General features: G+C 51.5%; 1 protein-coding gene across 4 annotated transcripts in view; it reads left to right on the forward strand.

The window, feature by feature from the left end:
• Nucleotides 1-2,399: 2,399 nt before the first annotated feature.
• CYFIP2 (cytoplasmic FMR1 interacting protein 2) overlaps nucleotides 2,400-24,744 on the forward strand; it is a 50,006-nt gene continuing 27,661 nt past the window's right edge. Inside the window, exons 1-14 of one of the 4 annotated variants that reach the window (XM_071443447.1) lie at nucleotides 2,400-2,612; nucleotides 8,749-8,889; nucleotides 10,864-10,953; nucleotides 11,033-11,110; nucleotides 12,595-12,696; nucleotides 13,372-13,553; nucleotides 13,848-13,944; nucleotides 14,580-14,708; nucleotides 15,614-15,718; nucleotides 18,468-18,559; nucleotides 21,352-21,469; nucleotides 22,931-23,050; nucleotides 23,370-23,495; nucleotides 24,396-24,562. In XM_071443447.1, the coding sequence (XP_071299548.1) occupies nucleotides 8,773-8,889; nucleotides 10,864-10,953; nucleotides 11,033-11,110; nucleotides 12,595-12,696; nucleotides 13,372-13,553; nucleotides 13,848-13,944; nucleotides 14,580-14,708; nucleotides 15,614-15,718; nucleotides 18,468-18,559; nucleotides 21,352-21,469; nucleotides 22,931-23,050; nucleotides 23,370-23,495; nucleotides 24,396-24,562 (1,523 nt within the window). In that variant the 5' untranslated portion in view covers nucleotides 2,400-2,612; nucleotides 8,749-8,772. The remainder of the gene's footprint in view (nucleotides 2,613-8,748; nucleotides 8,890-10,863; nucleotides 10,954-11,032; nucleotides 11,111-12,594; nucleotides 12,697-13,371; nucleotides 13,554-13,847; nucleotides 13,945-14,579; nucleotides 14,709-15,613; nucleotides 15,719-18,467; nucleotides 18,560-21,351; nucleotides 21,470-22,930; nucleotides 23,051-23,369; nucleotides 23,496-24,395; nucleotides 24,563-24,744) is intronic. The other 3 variants (XM_071443446.1, XM_071443444.1, XM_071443445.1) reach the window with 3 other exon arrangements.

Raw genomic sequence — 24,744 nt, forward strand, 5'->3', positions numbered from 1 at the left:
TTCCCCATAATTTACAGGGCACTTCAGGAATCTCAGAAGGGCAGTGCCAGAGTGAGATAACTGCATGATATCAATGATATCAATGATATCAATGCACTGTAACACAGTCTTCCCTCACCTCAGCAGTGTCTAAGGCAAGTTTAGCTGGGTGCCCTTCATGTGGCTTGACCAGATCCGTTCCCCACAAAGCAGAGGTGAGAATATCAGTCTCCCACTGCAAAGTGAGTCACCTTTCTCTCAACACCCCTTCCCTGCCTCCCTAGAAAGCATTTCACACATGCTGAACGTTTAGGCTGCTGCCCCTGTGCCTGGCTGTGTCTCACCAGGGTGGGAGGTTGTGCCTGTCCCTCCTTTTCCCTGCTGCTTATCCCGGGTGGGTGCAGGGCTCTGCACACTTGGCTGGAGCCAGGCCCAGAGCTGTGTCCCAGCGTGTCCCCAAGCTGCTGCTGAGATGGCCAGGCACAGGCACAGCCAGGCTGGAGCCCCTGCTAGCAGAGGCAGTCAAGCAGGAACCTCATCTAGAAAGAGCAGCTGATGCTTCTCAGTGGGGACCAGGGACTGCAACGTGGCAGCATTAGCCATGAAAAGCTTTTTTCTGAGCATGGGTCAGTCCCCCTGGGGATGTGGGTGTTGTTCCAGTTCACAATTACCTTAAAATCAGGCCTGAAAAAAAAATCCAGAATTACCTGAAGTATTTTTTAATGAACATGTTTTTATGTGGTTGGTGTTGTCCCTCTCTGAACGCCTGTCAGCACAGCAGGATTCAGGTGAATGGCTCTGCTGAAGCTCACTTGGCAGCCACCACAAATTCAGGTGTGTTCAGCTCACCCCAGCCCCGTGCTCTGTCTCCTCTCCACACACTGATGCACACACTGCTGCTGTTGCTGCCTGGGGCTGCCCCTCGCTGTCATTGTCCCCAGCCTGCTGGGAGATCTGCAGCACAAATGCAGCAAAGCTCATTCTATCCTTCCACCAGCTAAGACAACATGGAGCAGAAAATTAAAATAGCATCATCACATTCATGGAATTCCCATCACACTGAGCCTGGCTGATAACGGGACCAGATTAAACTGTACTAAGAAGGTCCACAGCAGCCTTTTCTGCCAGATTTCTTGAACTAACCTTCACCCACGGCCTCAGAGTGATATTTGCTGTTAAGTCTTTTGTGTCTGCAGTAACAACGCTCACTTACTGATTTTTCTGACAAGTACTAAATAGTAAAAAGAGGAATGATGGTTGCAATGTGTTCTAGTCAAGGGTGAGATAGAGTTGTAGATATCACAGAATCATAGAACAGTTTGGGTTGGAAGCGACCTTTAAAGGTCACCTAGTTCAAACCCCAAAGAAGAAATGCTATTCAGAGAAAGGTTCTATGCACAGAGATTTATTGATACATTTTTTCAGGCGTGGTCCTGTCCTTTAAAACAAAGCGAGTTCCTAAGATGTAGTTTGTAGTGCCTTCAGCCCGTGGCACCCCCTCAAATTACAGCAGCAGATCTCCAGTGTAAACTGATGTCCAGGCTTCCCCACAAAGCCAAGAGACACCCACAGGAAGCAAGCTCAGCCCCACACTTTCATGGAAAACAGCAGCAGTAGCCTCTGAGGAATTGGAGGGGTCTCTCAAATCCAAGAAAGGCCAGGTAGCAATCTGATTCTGGCACAGCTCATGCTCAGGAAAGGGACATTGCCAGGGCCACCACAGAAATACCCCTGGACCTTTATCTGGACTCAATCCTTGGGTATCCAGCAGTGTCTTTCAACAAGCAAGACAGCTCCATACAGGGTTTGTATCAGTCACCATAAGGGAGTGTCCCTCTGAAAGCTGTGAGTTTGGATTTCACACTACATCTGAAGAGCTGCATTAGAGCTTTAAACAGGAGTAAAAGCACGACTGAAAACTTGTCCCTGAAAAAAAGCCAGGTGTCAAAAATGCCACAAGGAGGACCTTTCAGATGCGGTGCTGACTAGTAGAGGATTGGAGCTCTGAGCAAAGGCGCTGCCTTCAGGTTTTGATCCCCAACATGCTCAATCATCCGAGGCTCTGTATGTTTTCTACATGTGTATGTATTTTGCCACCAGGGCGTTTGTTAAGATGGTAGGTGACGCCTATCAATGGTCCTCCGAGGGGCACAGGGGCTGAACACCCGCACCCAGCGAGCCCAGCAGCAGCAGCAGCAACGAGATGGAGAATCCCAGCCGTGTCCTGCTGTCTCAGGGACCCAAACCCACCAAGCTCCCGAGAGGCCGCTGCAGCCGCCCCCTGCCCTCTCCGCTCCGTGCCCCGGGGGTGCTGCCGGCCTTCCCCTCCCCGCCGGGAGCCGCCGGCGCCGCGCTGCCGCCAGCCCGGAGCCCCGCGGCCCCGAGCGGGGGCAGAGCCGCGGCCCCGCCGCGCATCCCCCGCGCCGCTGGGGGAGGAGCCGCCCGCGCCGCTCCAGCCCCTTCCCGCGGCGGGGCCGGGGCTCCCCCCGCCGCCGCGCCGCGCGGAGGGGCCGGCGGAGCCAGAGCCGCGGAAGTGCACTTGCTGCAGCCATTTCCTGCTCTTTGTGCGGGCGGCGCGCAGCATCCCCCGCCGAGCATCCCGCGGCGCCGGGCAGCGCACCCGCGGAGCGCAGGTGAGCGGGCGGGGGTGGGCGCGGGGCTGCGCGGGGGCTGCGCGGCTCCATCCCCTCCTTCCCTCCTTCCTTCCTTCCCTCCCTCCCTCCCCGGGGCTGTGCCCGCCGCCGAGCCCCATCTCCGCGGAGCCCCGGGCGGGCGGAGCGGGGCAGGTGCGGGATGTGCGGGATGTGCGGGCCGGGATGTGCGGGCCGGGATGTGCGGGATGTACGGGATGTGCGGGCCGGGATGTGCGGGATGTACGGGATGTATCCCACAATGCCCCGAGCTACCTGCGGCGCTCAGCCTGCCCGCAGCCGCCGCACGGCGCCGGGGAAAAAATAGCGCAAATCCGCCTTGTCCTCCCCCCGCCCCGCATCCCCAGCACTGGCGAAGGAGCCGAGCCCCGGGCCCGCGGGAGCTGCAGGCCCCAGCCGGGGTGGCGGCGGTGCTGGAGAACGGGGCGCGGAGAGGATGCTGATGATAGAAGGGCGGCCCCGGCCGGCTCCGGAGCACCCGTGGCGTGGAAATATGGTGTTCCAGGAGGATGAGGGGGATGGAGGCAGCGCCGGCGTCAGAGGCTGCGCTGGGGATGAAGGGCTGGAGCGGCGGCCGCAGGTTCGGGCTGTGCCCGGGTCGCGGGCGGCGGAACCGCTCCCGCCCCGCCGGTGCCGGTGCCGGTGCCGGTGCCGGTGCCGGTGCCGGTGCCGGTGCCGGTGCCGGTGCCGGTGCCGGTGCCGGTGCCCGGGGCCGGCAGAGCTCCTCCTTTGTGCTCAACTTTGCCCCCGATGCCGCTGGAAATGCCCCGTGCCAGCCGCATCCCAGCGGCCCCGGGGGGAGGGAGCGAGGGGATGGATTCCGCAGGAAATTTCCGTGGGTTGGAAGGACCGGGAAGGAACGAGGAGGAGAAGGAGAAGCAGCAGCACACAGTGAACGCTCCCTGCTGTTGGGGAAGGGGGCAGGGTGCAGGGTTTGTGCTGTCAGGGGACGCTGCCAGCAGCAGAGCGTGGCCCCCTTTGCCATCTGCCGCTTCCCACGGGGGGTTCCCGCCTGGGGGCTTTGGATCACAAAGGTCTCAGAGAATTAGGCTGAATCCCCGAAGCTCCTGCACCCTCCTGCCCTGAGATACCGAGAGAAAAATCACCCTCGTGTTTTGCATGGTGTTGGTAGTCTGGGGTTAGTCACAGAGATGGGGAACTAGCCCAGTGTTTTGGTGTCACAGCCATATAATTCTGTGCTAATTCCCTGCATATAGGAAAATTCTTTTTTCCTTTTCTCTGTACAGTTGATTAATGAGCTATTAATGAAGCCTAAGGAATAGGGGAAAATCTTCCATTTTCTGACCAGGAGTAAAGCAGAATATGCTGAATTCATTTTCACTGTATTCAATTTTGTTAACAAACAGTGATCATCTTTGCATGAGAAATGGGAAGACTGGTTTTGGAGGATCAATAATTGGTCAACTATTAACAATGGTGGCCTGTGTGATTTGGTTTCCCAAGAAGTGCTTTAACTGTCAGCAATGGGTTGTTTATAAACTTGCTCTAAATTTCTCAACTCTATTGGAAATGTAGTTTCATATACCTGTCTCCTTCCTTGACCTGCTTTCTTTGGCACCAGAAAAAAAAAATACTATTTAGTTATTCTAAAAGAAATAAATTCCAGGATAATTGTGTTGCTGAGAGACAAGGATGGTGCAAATGCTTGGAACTCAGCCCTAATGGGATATCTGAAAACATAGAGTGAAAATAGAGAAAACCAGCTTCAGGGGTCGTGCAGTTTGGCTTCCTTTTTTTGATGGGAAGGTAATTTTATGGTTATTAACATTTGTGTCTGTGTAGAGCAGAGGCCCAGCTCTGCCAGCCTCACTCACTCTGCAAAGAACCTCCTGACTGTGGTGGTGGTTGCAATTACAAGTCCTGTGCATTTTAGGCAGGATTCAAACTAAAGTTTTACACTGTGAAGTTATTTTTTACTAAATATACGTTTGTGGCCAGGATCCTTTATCCTCCTGTTGCTGTCAGGCAGTGGGTACCAGAAACTTGGCTTTTATGAAACTGACACTGGGTTCTGCTGGGTATTTGTTGGGCCAGGAGAGGGCCTGCCCATTGGTTTGGTGCTGTATTTGGAGAAAGAGAGAGAAGCATTTTCACAGGGGTAAAACAAAATTCAGTGACTTTCCCAGGTTATCCAGGGGGGCTGGGAGCCCAGAGCTGGATTCTCAGACAATCAGAGGGTGACCAGGTTTGTCCTCCTTCTCTACATTGCCACCTCCCCAGCAAAAGTCTTTTACTGCTCACCCCAGGCTCACAGGGCTTGGACTCTGTCTGGGCAATTCCCATTTTTTCTTGCCTCCTTTCCTGCTCTTGGTGCCTACTACAGCACCAGTGTGAGGAGCAGACAAGCTGAAAATCCTGAACAGCCCATGCCACTTCCCCAGAGCCCTGAGCTGTGCAGCCTGGGAGCTGAGCACGTGTGCATACAACATATTCATTGTGGCCCTGCTTTTAAAAGTCTTTATTTCCCCAAGCTGCTTGAACAGTAAAGTCACCTTTGTGCTTCTCCCTGCAAAGAGGGTGATACTGCACCAATACTTCTGGGCAAGAATTTTGGTGGGGAAGGCAGGACATGCCCTGCAAGTTCAGACATCTGGGCTGTCCATCCTCTCTCCTCAGAGCCTTCCTGTGCTGCCTGTGAACCTGGTCCCCAGGCTCTGCCACAAGAGCCCTGTGTCAGCAACTCCTCCTTCCCATCCCTGCCTGGCTGGCTCCCTGCAGCTCCCCCAGGTCCTCTGGGAGATCATTTGGCTTTGGGAGGTGTGTGAGATGGCCAGAGGGTTTGCAGCTGAGCTGTGGGAAGGGGATGGGGAAGTTTCTGCAGCAAATGAGCAGAAAGAGTGGGCAGCACTGCACCCATTAGCACCACTGCTCACGAGCAGGAGGGATAAACAGCCCAGTGCAGCATCCCTGCCTCAGGTTTCACTGGGGTGGGGTTGGTTTCTGCCAGGCTCGCCTTCAGTTTTGTCAAAACACGTAGGACAGGAGGAACTTTGGTTTCTCTGACCAGAGCTGGGATCTGGAGGTGGCTCCTGGCAGCCTGTGAGGCCAGAGAGGCAGGATGTGCTTCAGGAAAGCCTCACCCCACTGTGCCTGGGCTAGGACAGAGAAAAGCCCCGTTCCTGGGCCCTGCTGTGCTGCTCAGGTGGAGCCCAGCCCCATGGCCTGTGTGCCCAAGCACTGTCACCATGGGCTGAGTATCCTCTTCCCATCACAGCCACCCCAAAGCCCAGGTGGTGGATGGCACTTAAGGGTTTCTGATGAGTGTCCCCAAGGATTCCTGAACTCCCTGAGCTGCAGCTGCTGCCAGATGACCTCCAGCTGCCCCCCTTGTCTCTGGGCAGAGGGATGGAGCTGGATGTACAGGACAGCCCCAGATGTCTGGGTTAGAACCTTCTCTCAGGAGGGTGAGGGAGGCAGCACAGGTCAGGGGGACACAGGCTTCACTGCCATCCTCTCTGGGTGATCTGGGGTGCTGAATGACCCAGCTGGCCCTGGAGCAGTGGCCCCTCTGTCACACACTCTGTCTGTGAGTGCTAGGGACACCAGGGGAAGTCCTGGCTGACCACACTGTTCCCTGTAGCTGCTGTTGGGTTCTTGGTTGGTCTTAAGAAAGGGTGGATTGGAAGCTGGAAGTCCCCATAAAAACTCATGTATTAAACCCTCGAAGTCTGTAGCTTTTCCAGCTGCATCTGGGTCCTTGCACTGCTCAGCCATGGCAAAGCATGGCGTGGGCTGGTGGCTCATTGCACCCCTCACTTGCAATGTCTTGATGCATTCTTTTCTGTCCATGTGTTTCTGCACCCTTCCTCTCTGCCTGTTTGAGTGCAACGTTTTTAGGGTAGGGGCTGGCTCAGCCTCCCAGGTGTGGGCACTGCCTGGCACAGCAGGACCCTGATGCTGGATTTGGTCCTCTTTCTCCTGGGGTGGCACAAACAGCAGCAATAATTTTGTCCCTTGAGTTGCTGAGCTCTTTGGGTGTTACAGGGTTGTTGTGGGAATGCCTTTGCTTTGTTACAGCAAACAGACAACACCATGCACAAATGGCCTTAGAACTGGACTTAGAGAAAAATGGGGAATGAGCCCAAATAAACAGCCACAAAGCCTATGAAAAGGAAAGTTTTGCCTTCTCAAGCCTGAAGTGTGCAATGAAGCAGGAGTGAGTAGCCAGGAGTGTTGTTCTGGGATGCCAGTGGTGATCCTGAGGTGCTGGAGGATGTGGGGGAGCGTGGTGGGCAGTTCTGTGTCCATCTGTGTCCATCTGGGGCTGGGCAGGCTGAGCTCCCCCCAGGCAGAGCAGCCCAGGGAGCCCCAGGCAGGCAGGGAGGAAGCTGCAGAAATCTAATGTCTGGCTTTGACAGTTGCTACACTTTGTAACAGGAAACCATTTTACCAGACAGGGGTGAAGAAGGAAACAGAAATTTGAGTGTGGAGGGGGGAAAAGCTGCTTGAGATTTTGGGTATTTTCCAGGCACTCATTTAATGCTGCTTCAGCTGCAGGTACAACCAAACCTGTTTCTCAGCTGCCTGGTGCCTTGGGGAGGCATCTGTGGAGCAGGAATGAGTTTTGCCAGGCTCACAGGTATTCCTGCAGCCCACGATGATGAGGCACAGCTGCAGACTCCCTCCCTCTTATGACCCACCATGAAGCCACCCCAGGAGTGCACCCTGTGCCTCCCCCTTAGCTGTGGCCCTTGCTGGGTGCCTGTCCATGGATGTCCCAAAGCCATTATCCTTCCCAGGGCTAGAAATAAAAAGCAAACTTCTTTTCTTGGAAGCGCTGGTGACCAAAGGAGCTGCTGTGGTTCTGCTGTATTTGGTGCTTGTGCAGACACTGCCAGAGCCTTGTGTCCTGCCTGCTACCCTGTCTGGCAAAAAAAAAGTTGCAAAAGCTTAGAGAAAAGCCAAAGAGATGATTAAAGGATTTGAAAACATGCTCTGTAATGAGGCAGGCAAAGAGCTTAGCTGGCTTGCAGGGTGTTATATTGAAATGTGTGAGTATCTCGTTGGGAACTTTGATTTAGGGAGCTCTACTGTCCTGCAGATCAGAGCAATGAAACTCAAAGGCTCACATTTCAAACTAGACAGGCTTTGAGTGGGGCAAGAAGCACTGGAGGGGGTGTGATTTTCTGATGGAATCAGGTGTCAATATTTAAATTCTCTCTCTCTCCAAATGTCTAAGTGTAGCAGGGTGTTTTTCTGGGAGACACAGGCTCTAGGTCAGCCACAGCTACTGCACAGGATTAGGCATTAACTGGGGAAGCCCTGTGGCTGTGATTACACAAGGGCTCAGCCTGGGTGACAGCCCCATCCCCCCGTGCCTGGGCATTCACAGCCAAGGTGAGTGCCAGGGGAGCCAGGGACACACAGGTTTGTTCTGTGCTTCCCACTGGGTGCCTGCCTGGGCTAAGCACCAGGGAACTTTCAGAAATGTTTCCCTTTGATTTTATTTTGTGTATTTATTTTCATTTTTGCAACTGGAGCTCTTGGCAGCTCCAGGGCAGGCTGGGACTGGGCAGGGGATGCCATGTCAGTGGTAAAAGTAGGGAAATTTAACAGCAACTTCTTTTTTTGCTGCTTGCAGTGCCACGGCTCTGCCTGCACAGCACTCAAGCCTTTCCAGTTCACCCCTGGGGTTTAGTGCAGTTGGTTGTTTACAGTTTCCAGGGCTGCTCATGTGTGTGAGGAAAGCATGTGAGTGTCAGCATCCGTCGTACTTCTCTAATCAAGCTGCTTCAGGAGATATTCTTGATAGCACCGCTTTGCATTTTGGGGCACACGCTTTCACCCGGGGCTGCTGAAGCTGCACTGCAGCACCCAGCTGTGCTGCCTGAGAGAGTTTTGCATAGAGTTAACAGAGAAGTGCCTGGGTGGGTAGTTGCTTTTCTTTCATTCTGCATTCCTGCTCTGCTGTTGAATCGCAGGAGAGAGATGACACAGAGATGTGGCAAAATGCACAAGAGAAGGGAAAACAAATTGGGATTTTGTCCCCTGCAATGCCAGCAAGCCGTGCTCTGGTTTTGTCCTGTCCCACTCAGTGTCCTGCCTGCTGGCTGGTTTTCTTGTCTGCCTATCACCCTCTCTTTTGCTTTGGATGTAGCAGGGGAGCTGAACATCTGCAGCCATGACGACTCACGTCACGCTCGAGGATGCCTTGTCCAACGTGGACTTGCTGGAGGAGCTGCCCCTGCCGGACCAGCAGCCATGCATCGAGCCCCCTCCCTCCTCCATCATGTACCAGGTACCCCTGAGGCTCAGGGGAGGGAGGGAGGGTTGTTCCAGTGGCTCATGCAAAGCACGGGGCCACACAGCACTGTGAGAACCAGCTGGAAACATCCGGGGTTCAGCGTGTTGAGGGAAACACTCAGAGCAGATCTAGCCACAAATCTGTTCCCAAGGACTTTAAAGAGAAAGCACCAGAGTTTGGTGAAAGGCACTTTTAAGGCCAAGTGAAAATGAGGACCAGAGTGCATGAATGGGTGGGAAGCAGGAGATAAGATTTGTGATAACAGCAGAAAGTTCTCAGCAATGTTTATTTGTGCACATATTTCTGTGCTTCCTTTCCACGATCGTGCGTGCATCGAACTGAGCGGGGCAGGCTCAAAGTCCTGCCTGACTTTGGCTGGCCTGTGCCTCCAGCACAGCTGGAGCTGCTGGCATGCAAGGGAGGGCAGCTGCTAGAACCACTTCTGTGCTCTGAACAGCTCAGCTTTAGCTGCAGCTGCACTCACCAAGCAAGGCCTGGCCGGGGCCCAGGGCACGGCTCCCACAGTGGGATGCCTCTGCTGCTTGGCCACCACACCCTGCCCTGTGGCACACACCCAGGGCTAAATATAATAGGGGGTTCCTTTCTCCATCCTGCCACTCCTGAGCTGCTGGCTCAGCCCTGGCAGTGCATAAATACACCAGCACTGGGCTTGCTGTGCCTTGTGTGCAGGGCTCTGGAATTACAGCAGCGCAGACCCCGGGCTCATTCCACAGCTTTGGTGTCTCTATGGGTTATCAGACCCGAAGGTCATTCAGGGATGTTCAAATTTCAGCTCTCCCTGAAAAATCTTGATGTAATTGTTTGCTTATCTCTTCTTTCAATAAATTTTTAGCCTTTGCTGGTTTGTGTCTCATGAGGGGCTCAGGGTTCAGCCTTATGGCACAGCCTCCTTTCAGGGCCATGAGTGTGTGCACACAGCTGGGCCTAAAAACCTCTAAGCTGAATCTGGAGATGTTGGCCAAGCCTGTTTCCTCATCATACTCAGTTTGTGTGTAGCCCTTCCCCCTGCTAGCCAGAAATGCTCATGCAATCTCAGCTTTTGTTGTCACATTGGTCACATGTGATGTCCTGGAGGCACTAAGAAGAGTGGCCCTGTGGCCACAGGTCCATGCTCCCAGCTTTCCTACTCAGGAAATCAGTTACTGAGGTGGGTGTGATTGCTGCAGTGCTGCTGCCATCACAAGGAGCAGCTCTGGGTGCCTGGGGCCTCTGTGTGCCCTGCCCTGCAGCAGGTACCATCAGCCAGCCTTGGCAGGGGAATCACCAAGCACAGAGCATGTGAAGGGCACTCCAGAGAGCCAGGGGAGCTGATGTTCCATCCCCAACCTGCCTCTGAAGTTTCTTGCTCCCCTGTCCCAGCCCAAAACTGTATCACAGAGCAAATGTTTGTCCCAACAACTGTTTGTGCTTGCAAGAGCAACAGTAGCACTGATAATAGCACCTGGATGAGGGTTAGACTTTCATATTTATGTTTTCCAGACAGCTCATTCCCTGCCCTTTCTCTGTGTTTATCCCTTGGCCTTCCTGCTGACAGGATGTGGTCTTCCCCTAGCAGCCAGGGCACAAACAGAAATTAATAAGGCTGCATCTGTCTTTGAGTTACCAAGCTAAAATCCCTAGAATAATTGCTCTAGCTTTTCTCTCTGCTGTGGCTGCAGTAAAGTTGGGCTTAATTCTACAAGGATTGTAAATGTCAGTCTTGACTGCCACATTTCCACACATATTCCCTGCAGGACAACCATGTGTGATTCCAAAGCATCTCAGGGTGTGTGTATGTATGAAACTCCTTCAGACCTAAGGTGCAGCATCTCAAATAGTTCACAAGCTCCTCCCATGCCCCAAGAGCCCTACTAATTCTGCTTTTTGCCAGCACATCCCATGTTAGGCTGTACCAGGTGAGCAAACAAGCAGCTGTGTTTGATGCCCATCTCTCTGTTTTGCCCACAGGCTAATTTTGACACAAACTTTGAAGACAGGAACGCCTTTGTGACAGGCATTGCCAGGTACATCGAGCAGGCCACAGTGCACTCCAGCATGGTGAGTCCCCCAGCTGTGTCCCCAGGCTGCTGAGCCCCCAGTGCCTGCCCTGTCCCACCTGCACCCCTCTGTCTTTCAGAATGAGATGCTGGAGGAAGGCCACGAGTACGCCGTGATGCTCTACACGTGGAGGAGCTGCTCCCGAGCCATCCCTCAGGTAGCCCAGCCCTTCCCAGGCAGGGGTGCTCCCAGAGCACCTCTTGGCTTTTGTCTTGGGTGTGGGTTACTTTGGAATTGAGACAGAAGAACAGGAAAAGCAAAGCAAACTAAAGCAGAGGATGCTGAGACCCAGCCATGAGGAGATTCCTGCTGTTGATTGGTATTTTATATTTGCTGCTGTGCTGCTGTTGCCTCCCCTGGCTACTCCAGCAGAAGGCTGTGGCTAAGCTGATGGCAAGACAGCACTACAAATCATCTGGTGTAGTGTCCTCCCTGTGACATTTGTGCCTCTCTGAGCAGCTTGTTGGTCCCTGCCCCTTCCCCCTGTGCTGCCCTCAGGGCTGCTGTCAGTGCTGTGTGTGATGGAGGGGCAGAGGATGCCATGGCAGAGGGTTCAGTTACACCTTGACCAGGTTTGACCTTGCAGTGACCCCTGTGCTTTGCCTTGGGGCACATGGATGTGGGCAGAGGGATCCTGTGCTCAGCCCCCCAATCTCCCTGCTTGGTCAGGTGCAGCTCCCTGCTGCATCAGAGTCTGTGGCTCCAGAGGTGAAGAACAGGGCCTGCACCTGAGTGTGCACCACTCCTCCCACCCCCACTGCACCCTCATGGCCATTGATGCACGGTGGGATGCTCAGGGCTGTCCTGGGCAAGGCCAGGAGCTGGGCTTTGGTGGTCCCTGTGAGTCCCTTCCAGCTCAGAATATTCTGGGATTCTGTGGAACAGCAGGGCAGGGACATTGGATTGCCCACTGCAGGGAGGGCAAGGCTCCTTTGGCACCTTTCCCCCTTGCCAGGCTGGCTGATGTGTCCCCCCATGCCCTGAGCATCAGGTGCTGGGTTCCTAAACGTGCAGCAGAGCTCTCAGCCCCATCAGAGCCTCCTGGGAGCAACAGCTGCAAACTAAACCAGAGCAGGGCTGCAGGGTGCTCTGGGCAGCTGCTCTTTTCCCTGTGCATTTGGTAATGACTCCAAGTAACTGTTTTGGAAGTGAGATGGATGACAACTGAGTAAGTCCTTAAATTTAGCTTCCCAGGAGCCAGTGACAGTGACTCAGTTCATTGCTGTCAGCCACAGACAAGCCCAGTGATTTTTAATGGATCCTCAACAGAACCAGAATAATCCCAGGGAGGCTCTGCAGAGCTGTAACCTGGTGCCTTGTGTGTCTTGCAACACAAATCTCAGATAAGTTCATGCTACAATAGGTCCAGACTCCATGCTTGTGTTCCATGCCAGACAAATCAGGAGACTTTTATCCCCCAGAATCAGGATTGTGCCTTTTTAGAATGCACAGAGAGAATTTCAGATCTGAAATATCCCCTTTTGCTTTCACCTGTTGTATTGAGAACCAGCTCCTTCTCAGTTCCCTCTGTCTTTGGGTGGGGACAGAACTCCAGGTGAAGCAAGGAGAAGGTGGTGCCACAGTGACCCACAGCTGGCTTAGAAGCTGATGCTGACACAGATGGTTTTCTTTGCAATGCAGGTGAAATGTAATGAACAGCCAAACCGAGTGGAGATTTATGAGAAAACAGTGGAAGTCCTGGAGCCAGAAGTCACCAAGCTTATGAAGTTCATGTATTTTCAGGTAAGTGATCAAGGAGAGAGGTAAAAATAGTATATTTACTTTGGTGTTAACATCCCAAGCAGGGCTGTGCTATCCTTGCCTGACAGCCCCCAGTAGGTCTCTCCCTTGCAGCCACCTGAGCAGAAACCTGCAACCTGTTGAAGGGAAATCTGTGTGTCCCTTGCTCAGCCCTAAAATATTCTATACAGGTTGGGAAACAGCACACCTCAGCCCTTCAAGTTCATGGAGAACCAGAGTCCCCCCTGTTTGGAGCTCAGGGTGTCACAGGCTCCTGTTTTTGGGATGTTGGCTGATGTGAAAAGCTGATTGTCCATTGCCATGTGACAGTCACAGCTGCTGTGGGCTCCCCATCACCACCTGCATTATAACCAGCTGCAGCTGAGTTTCACAATAATTTTTAGGTTTTATATCCTGTAAGGCCTTTATGTCCCACCTAAGAAATGCAGCCTGATTTTGCAGAACACCCCACACTTGGGGCTGGAGAGCTCGAGCCCCTTTCTCCCCTCACTGAGCGTGTTTGTCAGCAGTGATTTGTAACAATGCTTCATTGCATGGGAACAGCAGAGAGGAACCTCAGACCCTCCATCCCCTGCCAAAAAAAGCTTTATTTAAAGGAGCTGGTGGGGTGGAGGGGGTTCCCCTGGCGGTGCATGACCCTGTGCCCCTGCCCTGCAGCGCAAGGCCATCGAGCGCTTCTGCAGCGAGGTGAAGCGCCTGTGCCACGCTGAGAGGAGGAAGGACTTTGTGTCTGAGGCCTATCTCCTCACTCTGGGCAAGTTCATCAACATGTTTGCTGTCCTGGATGAGCTGAAGAACATGAAGTGCAGCGTGAAAAATGATCATTCTGCTTACAAAAGGTGAGAGGGGACAAAGTGGCGGGAATGGGGACAGGACTGTGCCGGGTCTGACCAGCAGTGAGGGCAGGAGGACATCAGGGCTGGAGATGGGGTTTCTGTGCTGTCCCAGCTCTCTTTGTGAATTTAGCCAAATCTCTGAGCCCTGTTGTGTTTCAATTCCCTCTTGGTGAACAGAGCTGTGATGCAGGGGGGTCTGAGGCTGCAGTGTTGCTGCAGGTCAGACAGAGAGGGTGGGTGGTGACAGTCTCACACTGGCTGAGTGACCCTTGGTGATGTTGGATTTGTCCCTTCCAGAGCTGCCCAGTTCCTGAGGAAGATGGCAGACCCCCAGTCCATCCAGGAGTCCCAGAACCTCTCCATGTTCCTGGCAAACCACAACCGCATCACTCAGGCAGGTCCCTCTTCTCTGAGCCACTGAACCTTCCATGGGTAGAGAGGAGCAGTGACCTTGCTGAGGCTGACAGCACCTCAGACCAGGCTGTGGCAGCAGCTCTTGGGTCTGTAACACTGGCTCTCGTGGTCTTTTGGTCAGGCTGTGTAATTCTAGCAATGTCTCCTCATGTGTCATCCTGAGTGGCTTTGAAGGTCTCTGTGTTAAGACAAAGATCAAGGTCTAAAAGATGTAAGAAGAGCCCTGGGAGGTGAAGGTTCTGCTGGAACCCCATCCCCTGCAGCTGCATTCTGCAGCTCGGCCCCCATGGCTCTCCACACTTCACAGGCTCCATTGGTTCTGCTAACTAATTAAAATATCCCAGAGACAGGAGTCAGACACTTTGCTCAGTCACCCTCCTTTGCATCTCATTGTCTGATGTTTGGGTGTTGTGATCACTCTGAAGAGGAGATGTCCTGCAGAGGAAGGTTGTTTTTTCCAGGTAGTACCCTGAGCTCAGCCTTCTGCTGGTAAACAGCATAAATGAGGTTTGAAGGAACCTCTTATTGTTCCACTCTTAATCCTTAAAATGTTTCCTGCCTGGTTTCTGCTGTTCCTCTGCCCATGTGGATAACGTGGCTTCTGTTGTGTTTCAGTGTCTGCACCAACAACTGGAGGTTATCCCTGGCTATGAGGAGTTGCTGGCTGATATTGTCAACATCTGTGTGGATTACTATGAAAACAAGATGTATCTCACCCCCAGTGAGAAGCACATGCTCTTAAAGGTGAGGTTGGGCCATGCTTGTGGGGCTTGCATAGGTTCACTGTTGCTTTAGTAAAATGAAATTCACTCCTATGACAACATCTCTCTTCAATTTCTTGATTTTTTGCTCCTTTGGGCTGACATGCATCCCTTTCCTGCAGAGACAGTGCCCAGCACATGGTGGGTGAGAGCACTGGTGGGTGCCATACATCCTCCAAGGCTGGAAGGGGTTTTTCTGTTGTGCATGGAAGTGCAGGATCATGGGCTTGACCTGAGTAACTGCAGAGGACATTGTAAAATCACCACCAAGTTTTAACACAGAATTTTCTTCTTGATGCCCATTCCCTGCAGAAGGCAGATGCTCCCAGGTTTGTTTTTCTGGCTGTAAAGAATCCTCAAGATAAACATGCCAAAATATCTCTTTATTTGGTGTATTTGTCCTTGCTGTCAGTCAGTTATTGGCAATGATTGCAGTCACTATTACCATAAAAACTTCATTGCAAGGGTGTGAGTCAGCTCAGGTTCTCTGATGTGTGGGGAGTTTGACTCTGTAATGATTTGTACTAAATTAATAAGGGAGGGGGGAAACCAAACCAGGAAAATATTTTAAATTCTTCTCCAGGAGTAAATTTTTGCCTTTGGTGGAGAAAGCTTTTGTGTTGCTGTTATGTGGGAAGAGGAGGAACAAATGGTTATTTGGGAAGCATCCTGTGTTTTTGCACAGACAGCAGAAGCAATCCATTGTGTGTCCTCTGCCTGCCATGTGCCTCCTGGCAGATACAGGCACATTTTCCACATTTCCTCATGAGGATCAGGTGGTAGCAGGAACCTGAAATGGTCTTTTCTCATGCTGAGTGATGGAGAACTGTCTTTGACTTGTGCTGCTGACTTCATGCTGATGAAACCTTGCCTTTCCATCTTCTCCAGGTGATGGGGTTTGGCCTGTATCTCATGGATGGGAATGTCAGCAACATTTACAAGTTGGATGCCAAGAAGAGAATCAACCTTAGCAAAATAGACAAATTCTTCAAGGTCAGTGAGCTGTCTGTGTGAGGCTGGTGTTTATTGCAGACCAGTGGATTAACAGCCTGTACCACTGCTGCTAGCAAAAAACAAACCACAGGAATCGTTTACAGGTCCAAAACCCCCAAGGGCTGGAAGCCATCTAGGCCAAAGGCTGAGGAGTGGAATTGCAGCAGGGTGAGGGGAGCAGTGCTGCCCCTCAGGGCTGCAGGGCTGTGGCTGCAGAGCTGGGCTGGCTCTGCAGTGGGAGCTGCAGCTCTGGCTGCTCCCTCCCTGCAGGGGCCAGAGGATGGAGAGGCTGTTCCATGGGTGAGGGGAGGATGTGCCCAGCTGCTGACATGGCTGCTGTCTCTTTGCACATCCCTGAGGCAGGTTTGCAGTCTCCATGGTTTCAGGCCACCAGCAAACCTGGCTGGTGATGGTTCTGCTTCTCTGTCCTTCTGCAAGCTGCTGGGCTGAGGGACAGAGGACACAGCTGGCAGTTTTATTTCATGTATAAACTGTGCTCCCTGTGGCACAGGAAAAGCTTTTGGGGGAGTTTGTGTCAACTGGCAGTTGGAGGTGTCCAGTGAGATCTTCAAAGGGTCACTCTGGTTTGATGAGCTGTTTTTGTCTGGTCTGAGCTGTGGATTTTGGGGAAAGGCCCATGAAACCTCCTGGGTGTTCCCAGGGGCAGGGTGGGAAGCAGCCACACAACCTCTCTCTGCTGGAGCACATCTGGCCATGGTCTGATCCGCAGCTGGAGGCCAGGCTGCACTGCCCTGGCACCACTCAGCACAGGAAAGGTTTGGGATAACCCTTTTGGTGGAGAGGAGGGCTGAGAGCCCACACAGCACCTCAGGGAAGGTGGTGCCTCCTTTCCCCTGCTTCTGGGCACAGGCTGGGACTGGGAGGCATTTTGGGTTTGGAGCAGGTCAGCTGTAGGAGGCATGGTAGGATCTAGCAAAAGACAAATGTGTTGGTGGCAAAGAGCAGGAGGACAGCAGAAGAATTTCCCAGATGGAGCAGATGGAGTCCTTCCTGAGTCCTTCCTGAGTCCTTCCTGAGTCCTTCCTGAGTCCTTTATTAATCTTTCCCCTGAGATGGAAAGATCAGTTTCTGTTACCAAGACTTGCTCCAGATGAGGGAAAATGAGGTGGTGATGATTTGTGGAAAGGCACAGAGGGCTCCTTCCCCTCACTCTTCCAGCTCAGTGGGTTCTCCCTGGTACTCCCCCAGAGGTGGGGTGAGGAGCTTGGATGAAGAGATTGGTGGTGGTGTTGGACAGAGGATGTCTCCCTGCTTACTGCCCCGAGGTGCAGTTTGTGGGTGATGTGCTGGGTGGGTGCAGGGGAGGGCATAGGTGAGCCCAGGTTTGATGGAAGGTTGGGGTGCATCCTCCCCTGAGCTGGTGGGGACCTGTTTACCCCAGTTTGCACCATTTCCTGGGGACAGCCCCAAGAGCAGGGGGCCAGAGACTCCATAACCTTATGGACAGGGCGATGATGGTTAAAAAACCTCCCATCACTGGGGAGACTGCTCTGCAAAGGTGATTTATCACATCATCCTTTAGAGTCTTCTGGGTTTTTCCTGATTCAGCTTTGCTAATTCAGCTAAATCTCTAAATCAAGCCTTCAGTGTAATCTGTAGAGTTTGGGTATCTTGGTGCATTCAGACAGGTTTGCTGTTCATTGCAAAGTGCTGTGGACCATCAGAGAATGAGGTAAAAAACCTTCCATTGCATGGAGTAACTTTCTCCTTTCCAGCTTGGTTTCCATTTGCACTTCTCCACCATCTACTGTGGTCTCACCTAACCAGAAAAGTACCACTCCAAACTATCAGATCTCAATAAGGAAAGACCAACTACTCCTTCACTACATCTGCTTATTGCCTTCTGATTAAATTTCTAGTGGATTGCCCAAGAATTTGAGTAGTGATAATAAACTACCCCTTCATTTAAACCTTTTATGGAAGTGCCAGTGGGAATCCCTAATGACAGCATTACACATCCTGTGCACAGCTCAGCCTGAGAAACGAAGTGTGTGATAATAGGACAGGGAATTTTCCCCCATCTTCCCTGAATTTAGGGCAAAGCTTTTTGTAGCTGGGCGAAGTTGAAGCTTCATATTTTATTGATGAGCTGTCAGTAGCCCTTGGTTGGATTTTGTTGGCAGGTGGAAGTTTATTGAAGGAGGGACCTGTCTGAGCTTGACTTATCTTCAGAATCTTGGAATTTATTTCCCATCCCAAACCTTCTGAGACGTGAAGGGCAAGCAGAGCCATGTTACATTGCCTGTGTCTTTCTCTTCATGGAGAAGTTTTAAGACACATCACAAGCAAGCACAGTGCTGAGTCCCTGGGGAAAGCTGACACCTTCCTGGGTGTCCAGAATAGCAACATGCTGCCTTTTCATCCCTCTGTTCTCTTGGAGGATTAGGCTGGGAGACAATCAGGCCTGCTCAGGACCACACTTCTCTCTTTTTGTTGTAAAAAGATCCTTTCCTCTGCCTGGTTACAGCACTGAACCATTCTGGCCATAACCAGCCTGGTGGCAGTGAGCCCAGGGCACTCACAGGGAGTGATTTCCTCCCACAGAAAGCCTTGTGAGCATTCTCAGTCATTTCCTAGGTGTGAAATGACCCTGGGTCCAGGTTTGCACTTTGCAAAGCTTCAGAGGTGCAGCATGCCTTTTTGGAGTCCCTTGTGTTGTGCTGGGGCCAGGCTCTCTCTCTTTCTCTCTCTCTGCCATGTTTCAACCATCTTTTGTTTTCTTTTCCAGCAGCTGCAGGTGGTTCCTTTATTCGGCGATATGCAGATAGAACTGGCCAGATACATTAAGACCAGTGCTCACTATGAGGAGAACAAATCCAAGTGAGTGCCTGCCATAATGTCTCTTGGCTTCTGTGTGTGTCCTGAGGGCCGTGGGGGCTGCAGCCCTGCAGGTGTGCCAGGCCTGTGCCCGTGTGTGCGTCCCTGTGGGGTGTGAGTCCGGCGTGCCAGCTCTGTGTGCCCGCGTGTCCCTCCCTGTCCCTGCATGGGGAGATGTCCTCAGATGGCCCTGGGGTGCTGCCAGCTCCCAAGCCCTGTGTAACCATCCCCTGGGAGCAGGCAGGGCTGGGAGGGGCTGGCAGGAGGCAGGAGGAAGGAAGGGTGGCATGGGCTGGGGCAGCGCCGGGTGCGTGCGAGCTGTGTGAGTGTGAGCCGTGTCCCTGCTCTGGGGAGATTTTAATCCACACTTTGCACCCCAAGGACAAAATCCTCCAGAGCATGAACACAGCACTGGATCTCTGCAGTAGCCAGGGTGTCTCCTCTAGCGCAGGGCTCATGAAGAAGGATGGCAGCCATAAGGGTTGAATCAGAGGCTGAGATGCTCTGGAAATTGATGAACTGGAAAAGACTGAATGAGGCACTAACAACTGGATGTGGCACTCAGTGCTCTGGTTTAGTTGACAGATCAGTCAAAGGCTGGACTTGATGATCTTGATGATCTTTTGCAACCTTAATGATTCTATGATTCTGGATATTGTGGGAGAAGAGCAGGAGTGGAGAGCTCAGGAGTGGCCTGGGCTCACGGGCAGTTTGCTGCTCCATCAGATGAATCCACAGACATTGTTTCAGTCACAGCAGGCACGTGAGAGGCCCCACTTGTGTTTGTAGCTTTGCATCACGCTCAGTGATTGCCAGGAGAATGTTGTTAGGTTTGGATATCCTTGGAATAAGGTTTGCAACCCTTGTGAGCACAGCCTGTCTGAGCTATACCTGGCTGTAGTGGTGGGTGGCAGCCAGGCTTTCAGCAGGCAGTGGCCTTCCACCTGTGGGACTGGCTTGGGTGGAAATCTGGTTTCTCTGGTGTCTCTGAGGAGCAGCCAGGCTGGGCTGTCTCTTCAGCAGGACAGGAACTAACCTGCAGTGTCGTGGCTTCTGTTTGCTCGTCCCCTTCCACCCCGGAGGGTCTGGCTTCTCTGCCTGCCAGGAGCAGCCCTCCTCCCCTGCCCTCCCAAAAACTGGTTGAAAAGTGCCCTTTAATTGTTCAGGAGAGCTTTGAAAACAGCATGGCAAAACTCCTGAGCAAAAAGTTTTCAATTAAAATTGGGGAGGAAAAAGAAGAGAAAAAAAATATGATTCGATGTAATGTGAATTTAAATACTTTTGAAAACTCTTTTAAAAAAGAGAAAAATTTTCTGAAGATTTGCTCCTTTTAATCCCAAATCATTCAGAAAGCACATTTCAACGAAACATGTGTCAGCAGCATTCCTCATTTTCTCATGTCAAAACCGAGGTAGCTCATGGGCTGTTTTACCTGTGCACAATTTTAATGTCTGTCTTTGAAATCTGTCTCACCAGGTCTGTGTGCCATGCCGTACTAACCAATGTTTCTTCCTCACTCCCTTGCCTTCCCAGCAAACTGCATGGGACTCCCAGTTCTAACTCTGCCAAGGTGCTTCCATGTGATCCCCATTTCTTACTAACATTGTTTTTGTCACTTTCTCTCCCTCCTTGTCTCCGTGCAAGTGGAATTAATTGGTGTTTTTCCCGCATGGCGCTTTGTCTCTGCACTGAGGAGTAGGTTGTGTGTGGCAGGGAGGGCTGGGGCAGCCCTGGCCAGTCCTGCTACCCTGCCCATTGTCCAGTGGGCAGCACATGGAAACGGGTAAGAGCCAAACAGGGGACTGGGGGAGGATGGATCTCACAAGGGATGATGTAGCCCAGCATTTCCAAGACCTTCTACCACCACAAATACTGGCAACAAGTGCAGTTAACTGTAGGGGTATGTGCATATCCATATCAGGGGCAGGTTTCTCACCTTCCTTTTGTATGGGCAGTCTAAATTGGAGAACAGGACTATCATAAGGTGGACAATCATTTAGGGGGAAAAAAAGTATAATCTGAACTTCTACATTGTGACGACAGAGTAAGACATGAGAATCTCACTGATAGACAATTGGTTGCACAAAACATTTTGGTGGAGCCATTCTGGTTCTGTATCTGGGGCTAATACATTACAGGGAGAAAGGGAGAAAGGAGATATTAAATTAAATAGACTGGTTTGTCCCATTCCTTCATACAACAGTGCCTTTGGCTGCCTTTTTTAGGATGACATTAGACACATGGTACATATGGGTGAATTCAAATGAAAATCTAATTCTGCTCATCGTTTGTACTCAGGGTTGTTCGCTGAGTTGGCAGCATGAGCTAGAACCAAAAACAATGGGAGGGCTAGTTCTTTGCAGAGTTTTTCTTTGCAGGAAAAGGCAGCACAACCCAGACCTGGAGGGAGGACCTTTAAGGGGATGGTTATTCTTAGGTTTAGCAGAAAGGATGCAAACGATGCAGGCCTTTCAAGTCCATCCTTCACTGAAAGTTTGTCCCTTGGTGGCCTGGGAAATTGCCATCTCTGCCCTTGGGGTAGGTGAGCCCACATGGAGAGCAGCCTTCAGGGTGGATGGAGCAGACACATTCAGGCTGAGAGGTGAGGCCAGTGTCCCCATCCTGCTGTGTGAGACCACCTCTGGACACTCCACACACCAGAGAGACGACACGGGCTGACATTCGCCATGAGGGTGGCGTGCCTGGAGCACGTTGAAGCGCAGAGAGCAGCTGTCCCTGGGCTGTCTGAGGTCAAGCTGTGTCCTGTTCTTGACACCCTTGCTCTTTTTGCCCAGGTGGACGTGCACTCAGAGCAGCATCAGCCCCCAGTACAACATCTGTGAGCAGATGGTGCAGATCCGAGACGACCACATCCGCTTCATCTCGGAGCTTGCGCGCTACAGCAACAGCGAGGTGGGTCCAGCTGCACCCTGCAGCCAGGGCTGAGGGGCACTGCTGGAACATGGCTGGGCAGAATTTCAGAGTTTCTGTGCTGGCAGGCACTGACCCCCAAGAGAACACTGCATTTGACCTGAGGCCGTGGAGGAGGCTTCCAAAATTCAACGATAGAACTGCGATTGTGGGTGTGGAGTTTGAATGGAAGTGTGTGATATCACAGGGTGGAAAACTTAGAGTTTAAGGGTTTAGAATATAGTAATTTATAAAGCAAGATGGAGGTTTTAGGGCGGAGGCTGGTCTTTCTTCTTTGCCTTCTTCTTTACTTTCTTCTTCACTTTCTTCTTCACCTTCTTCTCCATGGGTTTGGGTGGTTTTGTCTAATTGGATAGAAAAGTCTACATTGAGGGCACAGGTGGTTGGCTATTGGGTTAAAAGTAAAAGTAATTTAGGTGTCATTTCTTAATTGGGCATTTTATCCTTAAAGAGCCTCGTAGAAAGAGAGACATGTCTCCATTTTTAGCTTGTTAGAGTGAAGTGCTGTAGAACTCAGGGTTTGTAGGACTGTAACATAGATAAGAACTAATAAACATCTGAGTCCTAACAAGAAATACTGTCTCACACATTTAATCCCAACCTTGGCAAAAAGAAGCAAAGAATCCACTAATGGACAAGCCTGGGACACAGCAATGTGGCAGGACCATGGTCTGTCACAGATGTACAGCGAGGAGAGGTGAAGGACATGGGTGGAACAAGCTCCTCTTGATGCAGCAATAAAAAAGCAATTTATGAAAGGCTCCTGCAGGTACAAAATCATGTCCACCAGGAGATCTACAGCGACAACTTCTGCTCCTTGACCACAGCTTCCTTAAAATAACCAGGGGAAAAAAACTGGCAACTAAATGTTTATAATCAGGCATAAGTCAGAATACCAATGACTTGCAAATAGGGCTTTTCAATTACACAGACCTGTCAGTCAGGGCTTTGAGGAAAGTTCACGAAGGCATCTCTGTTCTTTTCATTACTGAATGCCAGTGCTCTCTCTGGTGCCATTGGGACTGTTTTTTGCACGTGTGATCCTCATTCATCAGTGTCAGTTTAACAAATCATAGCATTCTCAGGCGCTTCTTTTTTGGCATTTGTAAGAGCTTCTTTGAACTTTAATCAGTAAAGGATTCTCAAGGATTTCAGCAGTATTAGACCATTGAAAAGGAGTGGGAAAGTGGAATAAAAACAGTCACTTATTTGCTCAGAAGTGACAGGTCAGACTCATTTTTTTGTAGGGAATAATTTGACTGCCTGTGTAAAAAGAGCCTTGCCAAGGTCCTTTTTCCTGAGGGATAGTACATGCTTTACTCAATTCTAGCTTAGTCATAAGGTCAGGAATTCATTTCAGGTGGGATTTGGGAGAGAAGTCTGTTGACTGAGTGAAGCCCCTGCAGCAAGCTGCTGATTGTAGCATGATGTGATTTCTTCCAGGTGGTCACTGGCTCAGGCCTGGACAGCCAGAAGTCGGATGAGGAGTACAGGGAGCTCTTTGACCTGGCTTTACGGGGGCTGCAGCTGCTGTCCAAGTGGAGTGCCCACGTCATGGAAGTGGTGAGTGCATCCCTGCATCACTGAAAGCAGTTTGGGATGAGTCTGGGAGCAACTAAAACTGTAATGCAAACAATGATGGAAATTCTTAATTTGCCAAGTTTTGACCATATCTTAACACAAGTCCATGGATATCAAATGCCTGTTATGACTGGCAGCCTCTCAGATAAAGAAAACCAATTCACTAAGTGATAATAAAGCCAAGAATGTCAAACTCTACTGATGTCTAGAGAATGTTCTCTTGGTATACGACCTATTTCAGTCTTTCTAGCCTATCTTCTTCCTCATTGCAATGTTGACATGGTCTCTTTCCATCTTCTAGTACTCTTGGAAGCTGGTTCATCCCACAGATAAATTCTGTAACAAGGATTGCCCAGGAACAGCTGAAGAGTATGAGAGAGCCACCCGGTACAACTACACCAGTGAGGAGAAGTTTGCCTTTGTGGAAGTAGGTGCCACTTGCACAAGAGTCAGAGCCAGTCCAGGCTGGTTTCCTGTCCATGTTCCTCAGGCCAGGGAAAGAGAATGGAAGGATGTTCTCACCATACTTTGCCATGTGACCCATGTTAAGGGATTAAGGGTTCCCACATCCCTTAATCTGGCCTGTAAATTCCCCTGGCCAGTATTGGGTCTGTCATGGAGCCAGCTGATGTTGGTTTTATTGGATGTGGGGGGAACGGGAGAAGCTGCCTCCAGAAGTCACCCCTGTAGCTTCCTATGCCCAAACTGTTGTCACACAAGCCCAGAACAGGGGGCTTGCAGAGCAGTGTGATCTGGAGCAAGAGCAGCAGCTGCATCCAGGAGCTGTGCAAACACAAGAGATGCTCAACCAGTCCCCAGGACCCATCAGCTCTCAGCCTGGCTGTCTGTAAACAGTGGGAACAGTCCTCTGAGCCATGCTCTGGGAGGCCCTCACCTTCCTCCTGCCTTACACAGTCCAGGGTGGTTGGGATGTTGCCTTATGGCTTCCTCCACTGTGCTGTTGGGCAGGGCAGGCTGTGCCCTGTGCAGATGCAGCTCTGTGCAAGCTGCACCCACACGTGGAGCATGTGCAGTTTCCTGGGACTGTGTGGCATTAAAGATACCAAGAGATCAGGAGTAAAAACAAGGGACAGGGGCCATTTGCAAGAAACTGATGATATAAATGCTTTCCTCAGCTTCTTGTGACCTGTAAAGCAGCTAACACCCAAAAATTAGCTGCTTGATCACCGGGCCTATGTTAGCTGAGTAGAATTAATTCAGTCCCATGCTGGATTTATAGCCCATGAATTCTCTCCATGCTGGATTTATAGCCCTCTTCACACAATGGAAAAACAGCATTTACATCTGGGTTTAACTTTTCCTTCAGGTGATTGCCATGATCAAAGGCCTGCAGGTGCTGATGGGGCGGATGGAGAGCGTCTTCAACCAGGCCATCCGCAACACCATCTACGCAGCGCTGCAGGACTTCGCCCAGGTGACCCTGAGGGAGCCTCTCCGACAGGCTGTCAGGAAGAAGAAGAATGTTCTGATCAGGTCAGTCTGTCCCTGAATGCAGTGCAAACCTCATATATTTATTAGTGTTGTTACACTTTGTAATACATACAAGCCCCGTGTATGCTCCAGTACACAAGCAGCCAACAGTCCTTGGCCAGCAGCTCCTCCAGAGGTAACTTTTGGGCATCATCCCAGCAATAGCAGCTGTGTATGATCTCACC

The sequence above is a fragment of the Agelaius tricolor genome, unplaced genomic scaffold, assembly GCF_023055355.1.
Source record: "Agelaius tricolor isolate 1412-34295 unplaced genomic scaffold, bAgeTri1.0.p SCAF_18, whole genome shotgun sequence".
NCBI lineage: Eukaryota > Metazoa > Chordata > Aves > Passeriformes > Icteridae > Agelaius > Agelaius tricolor.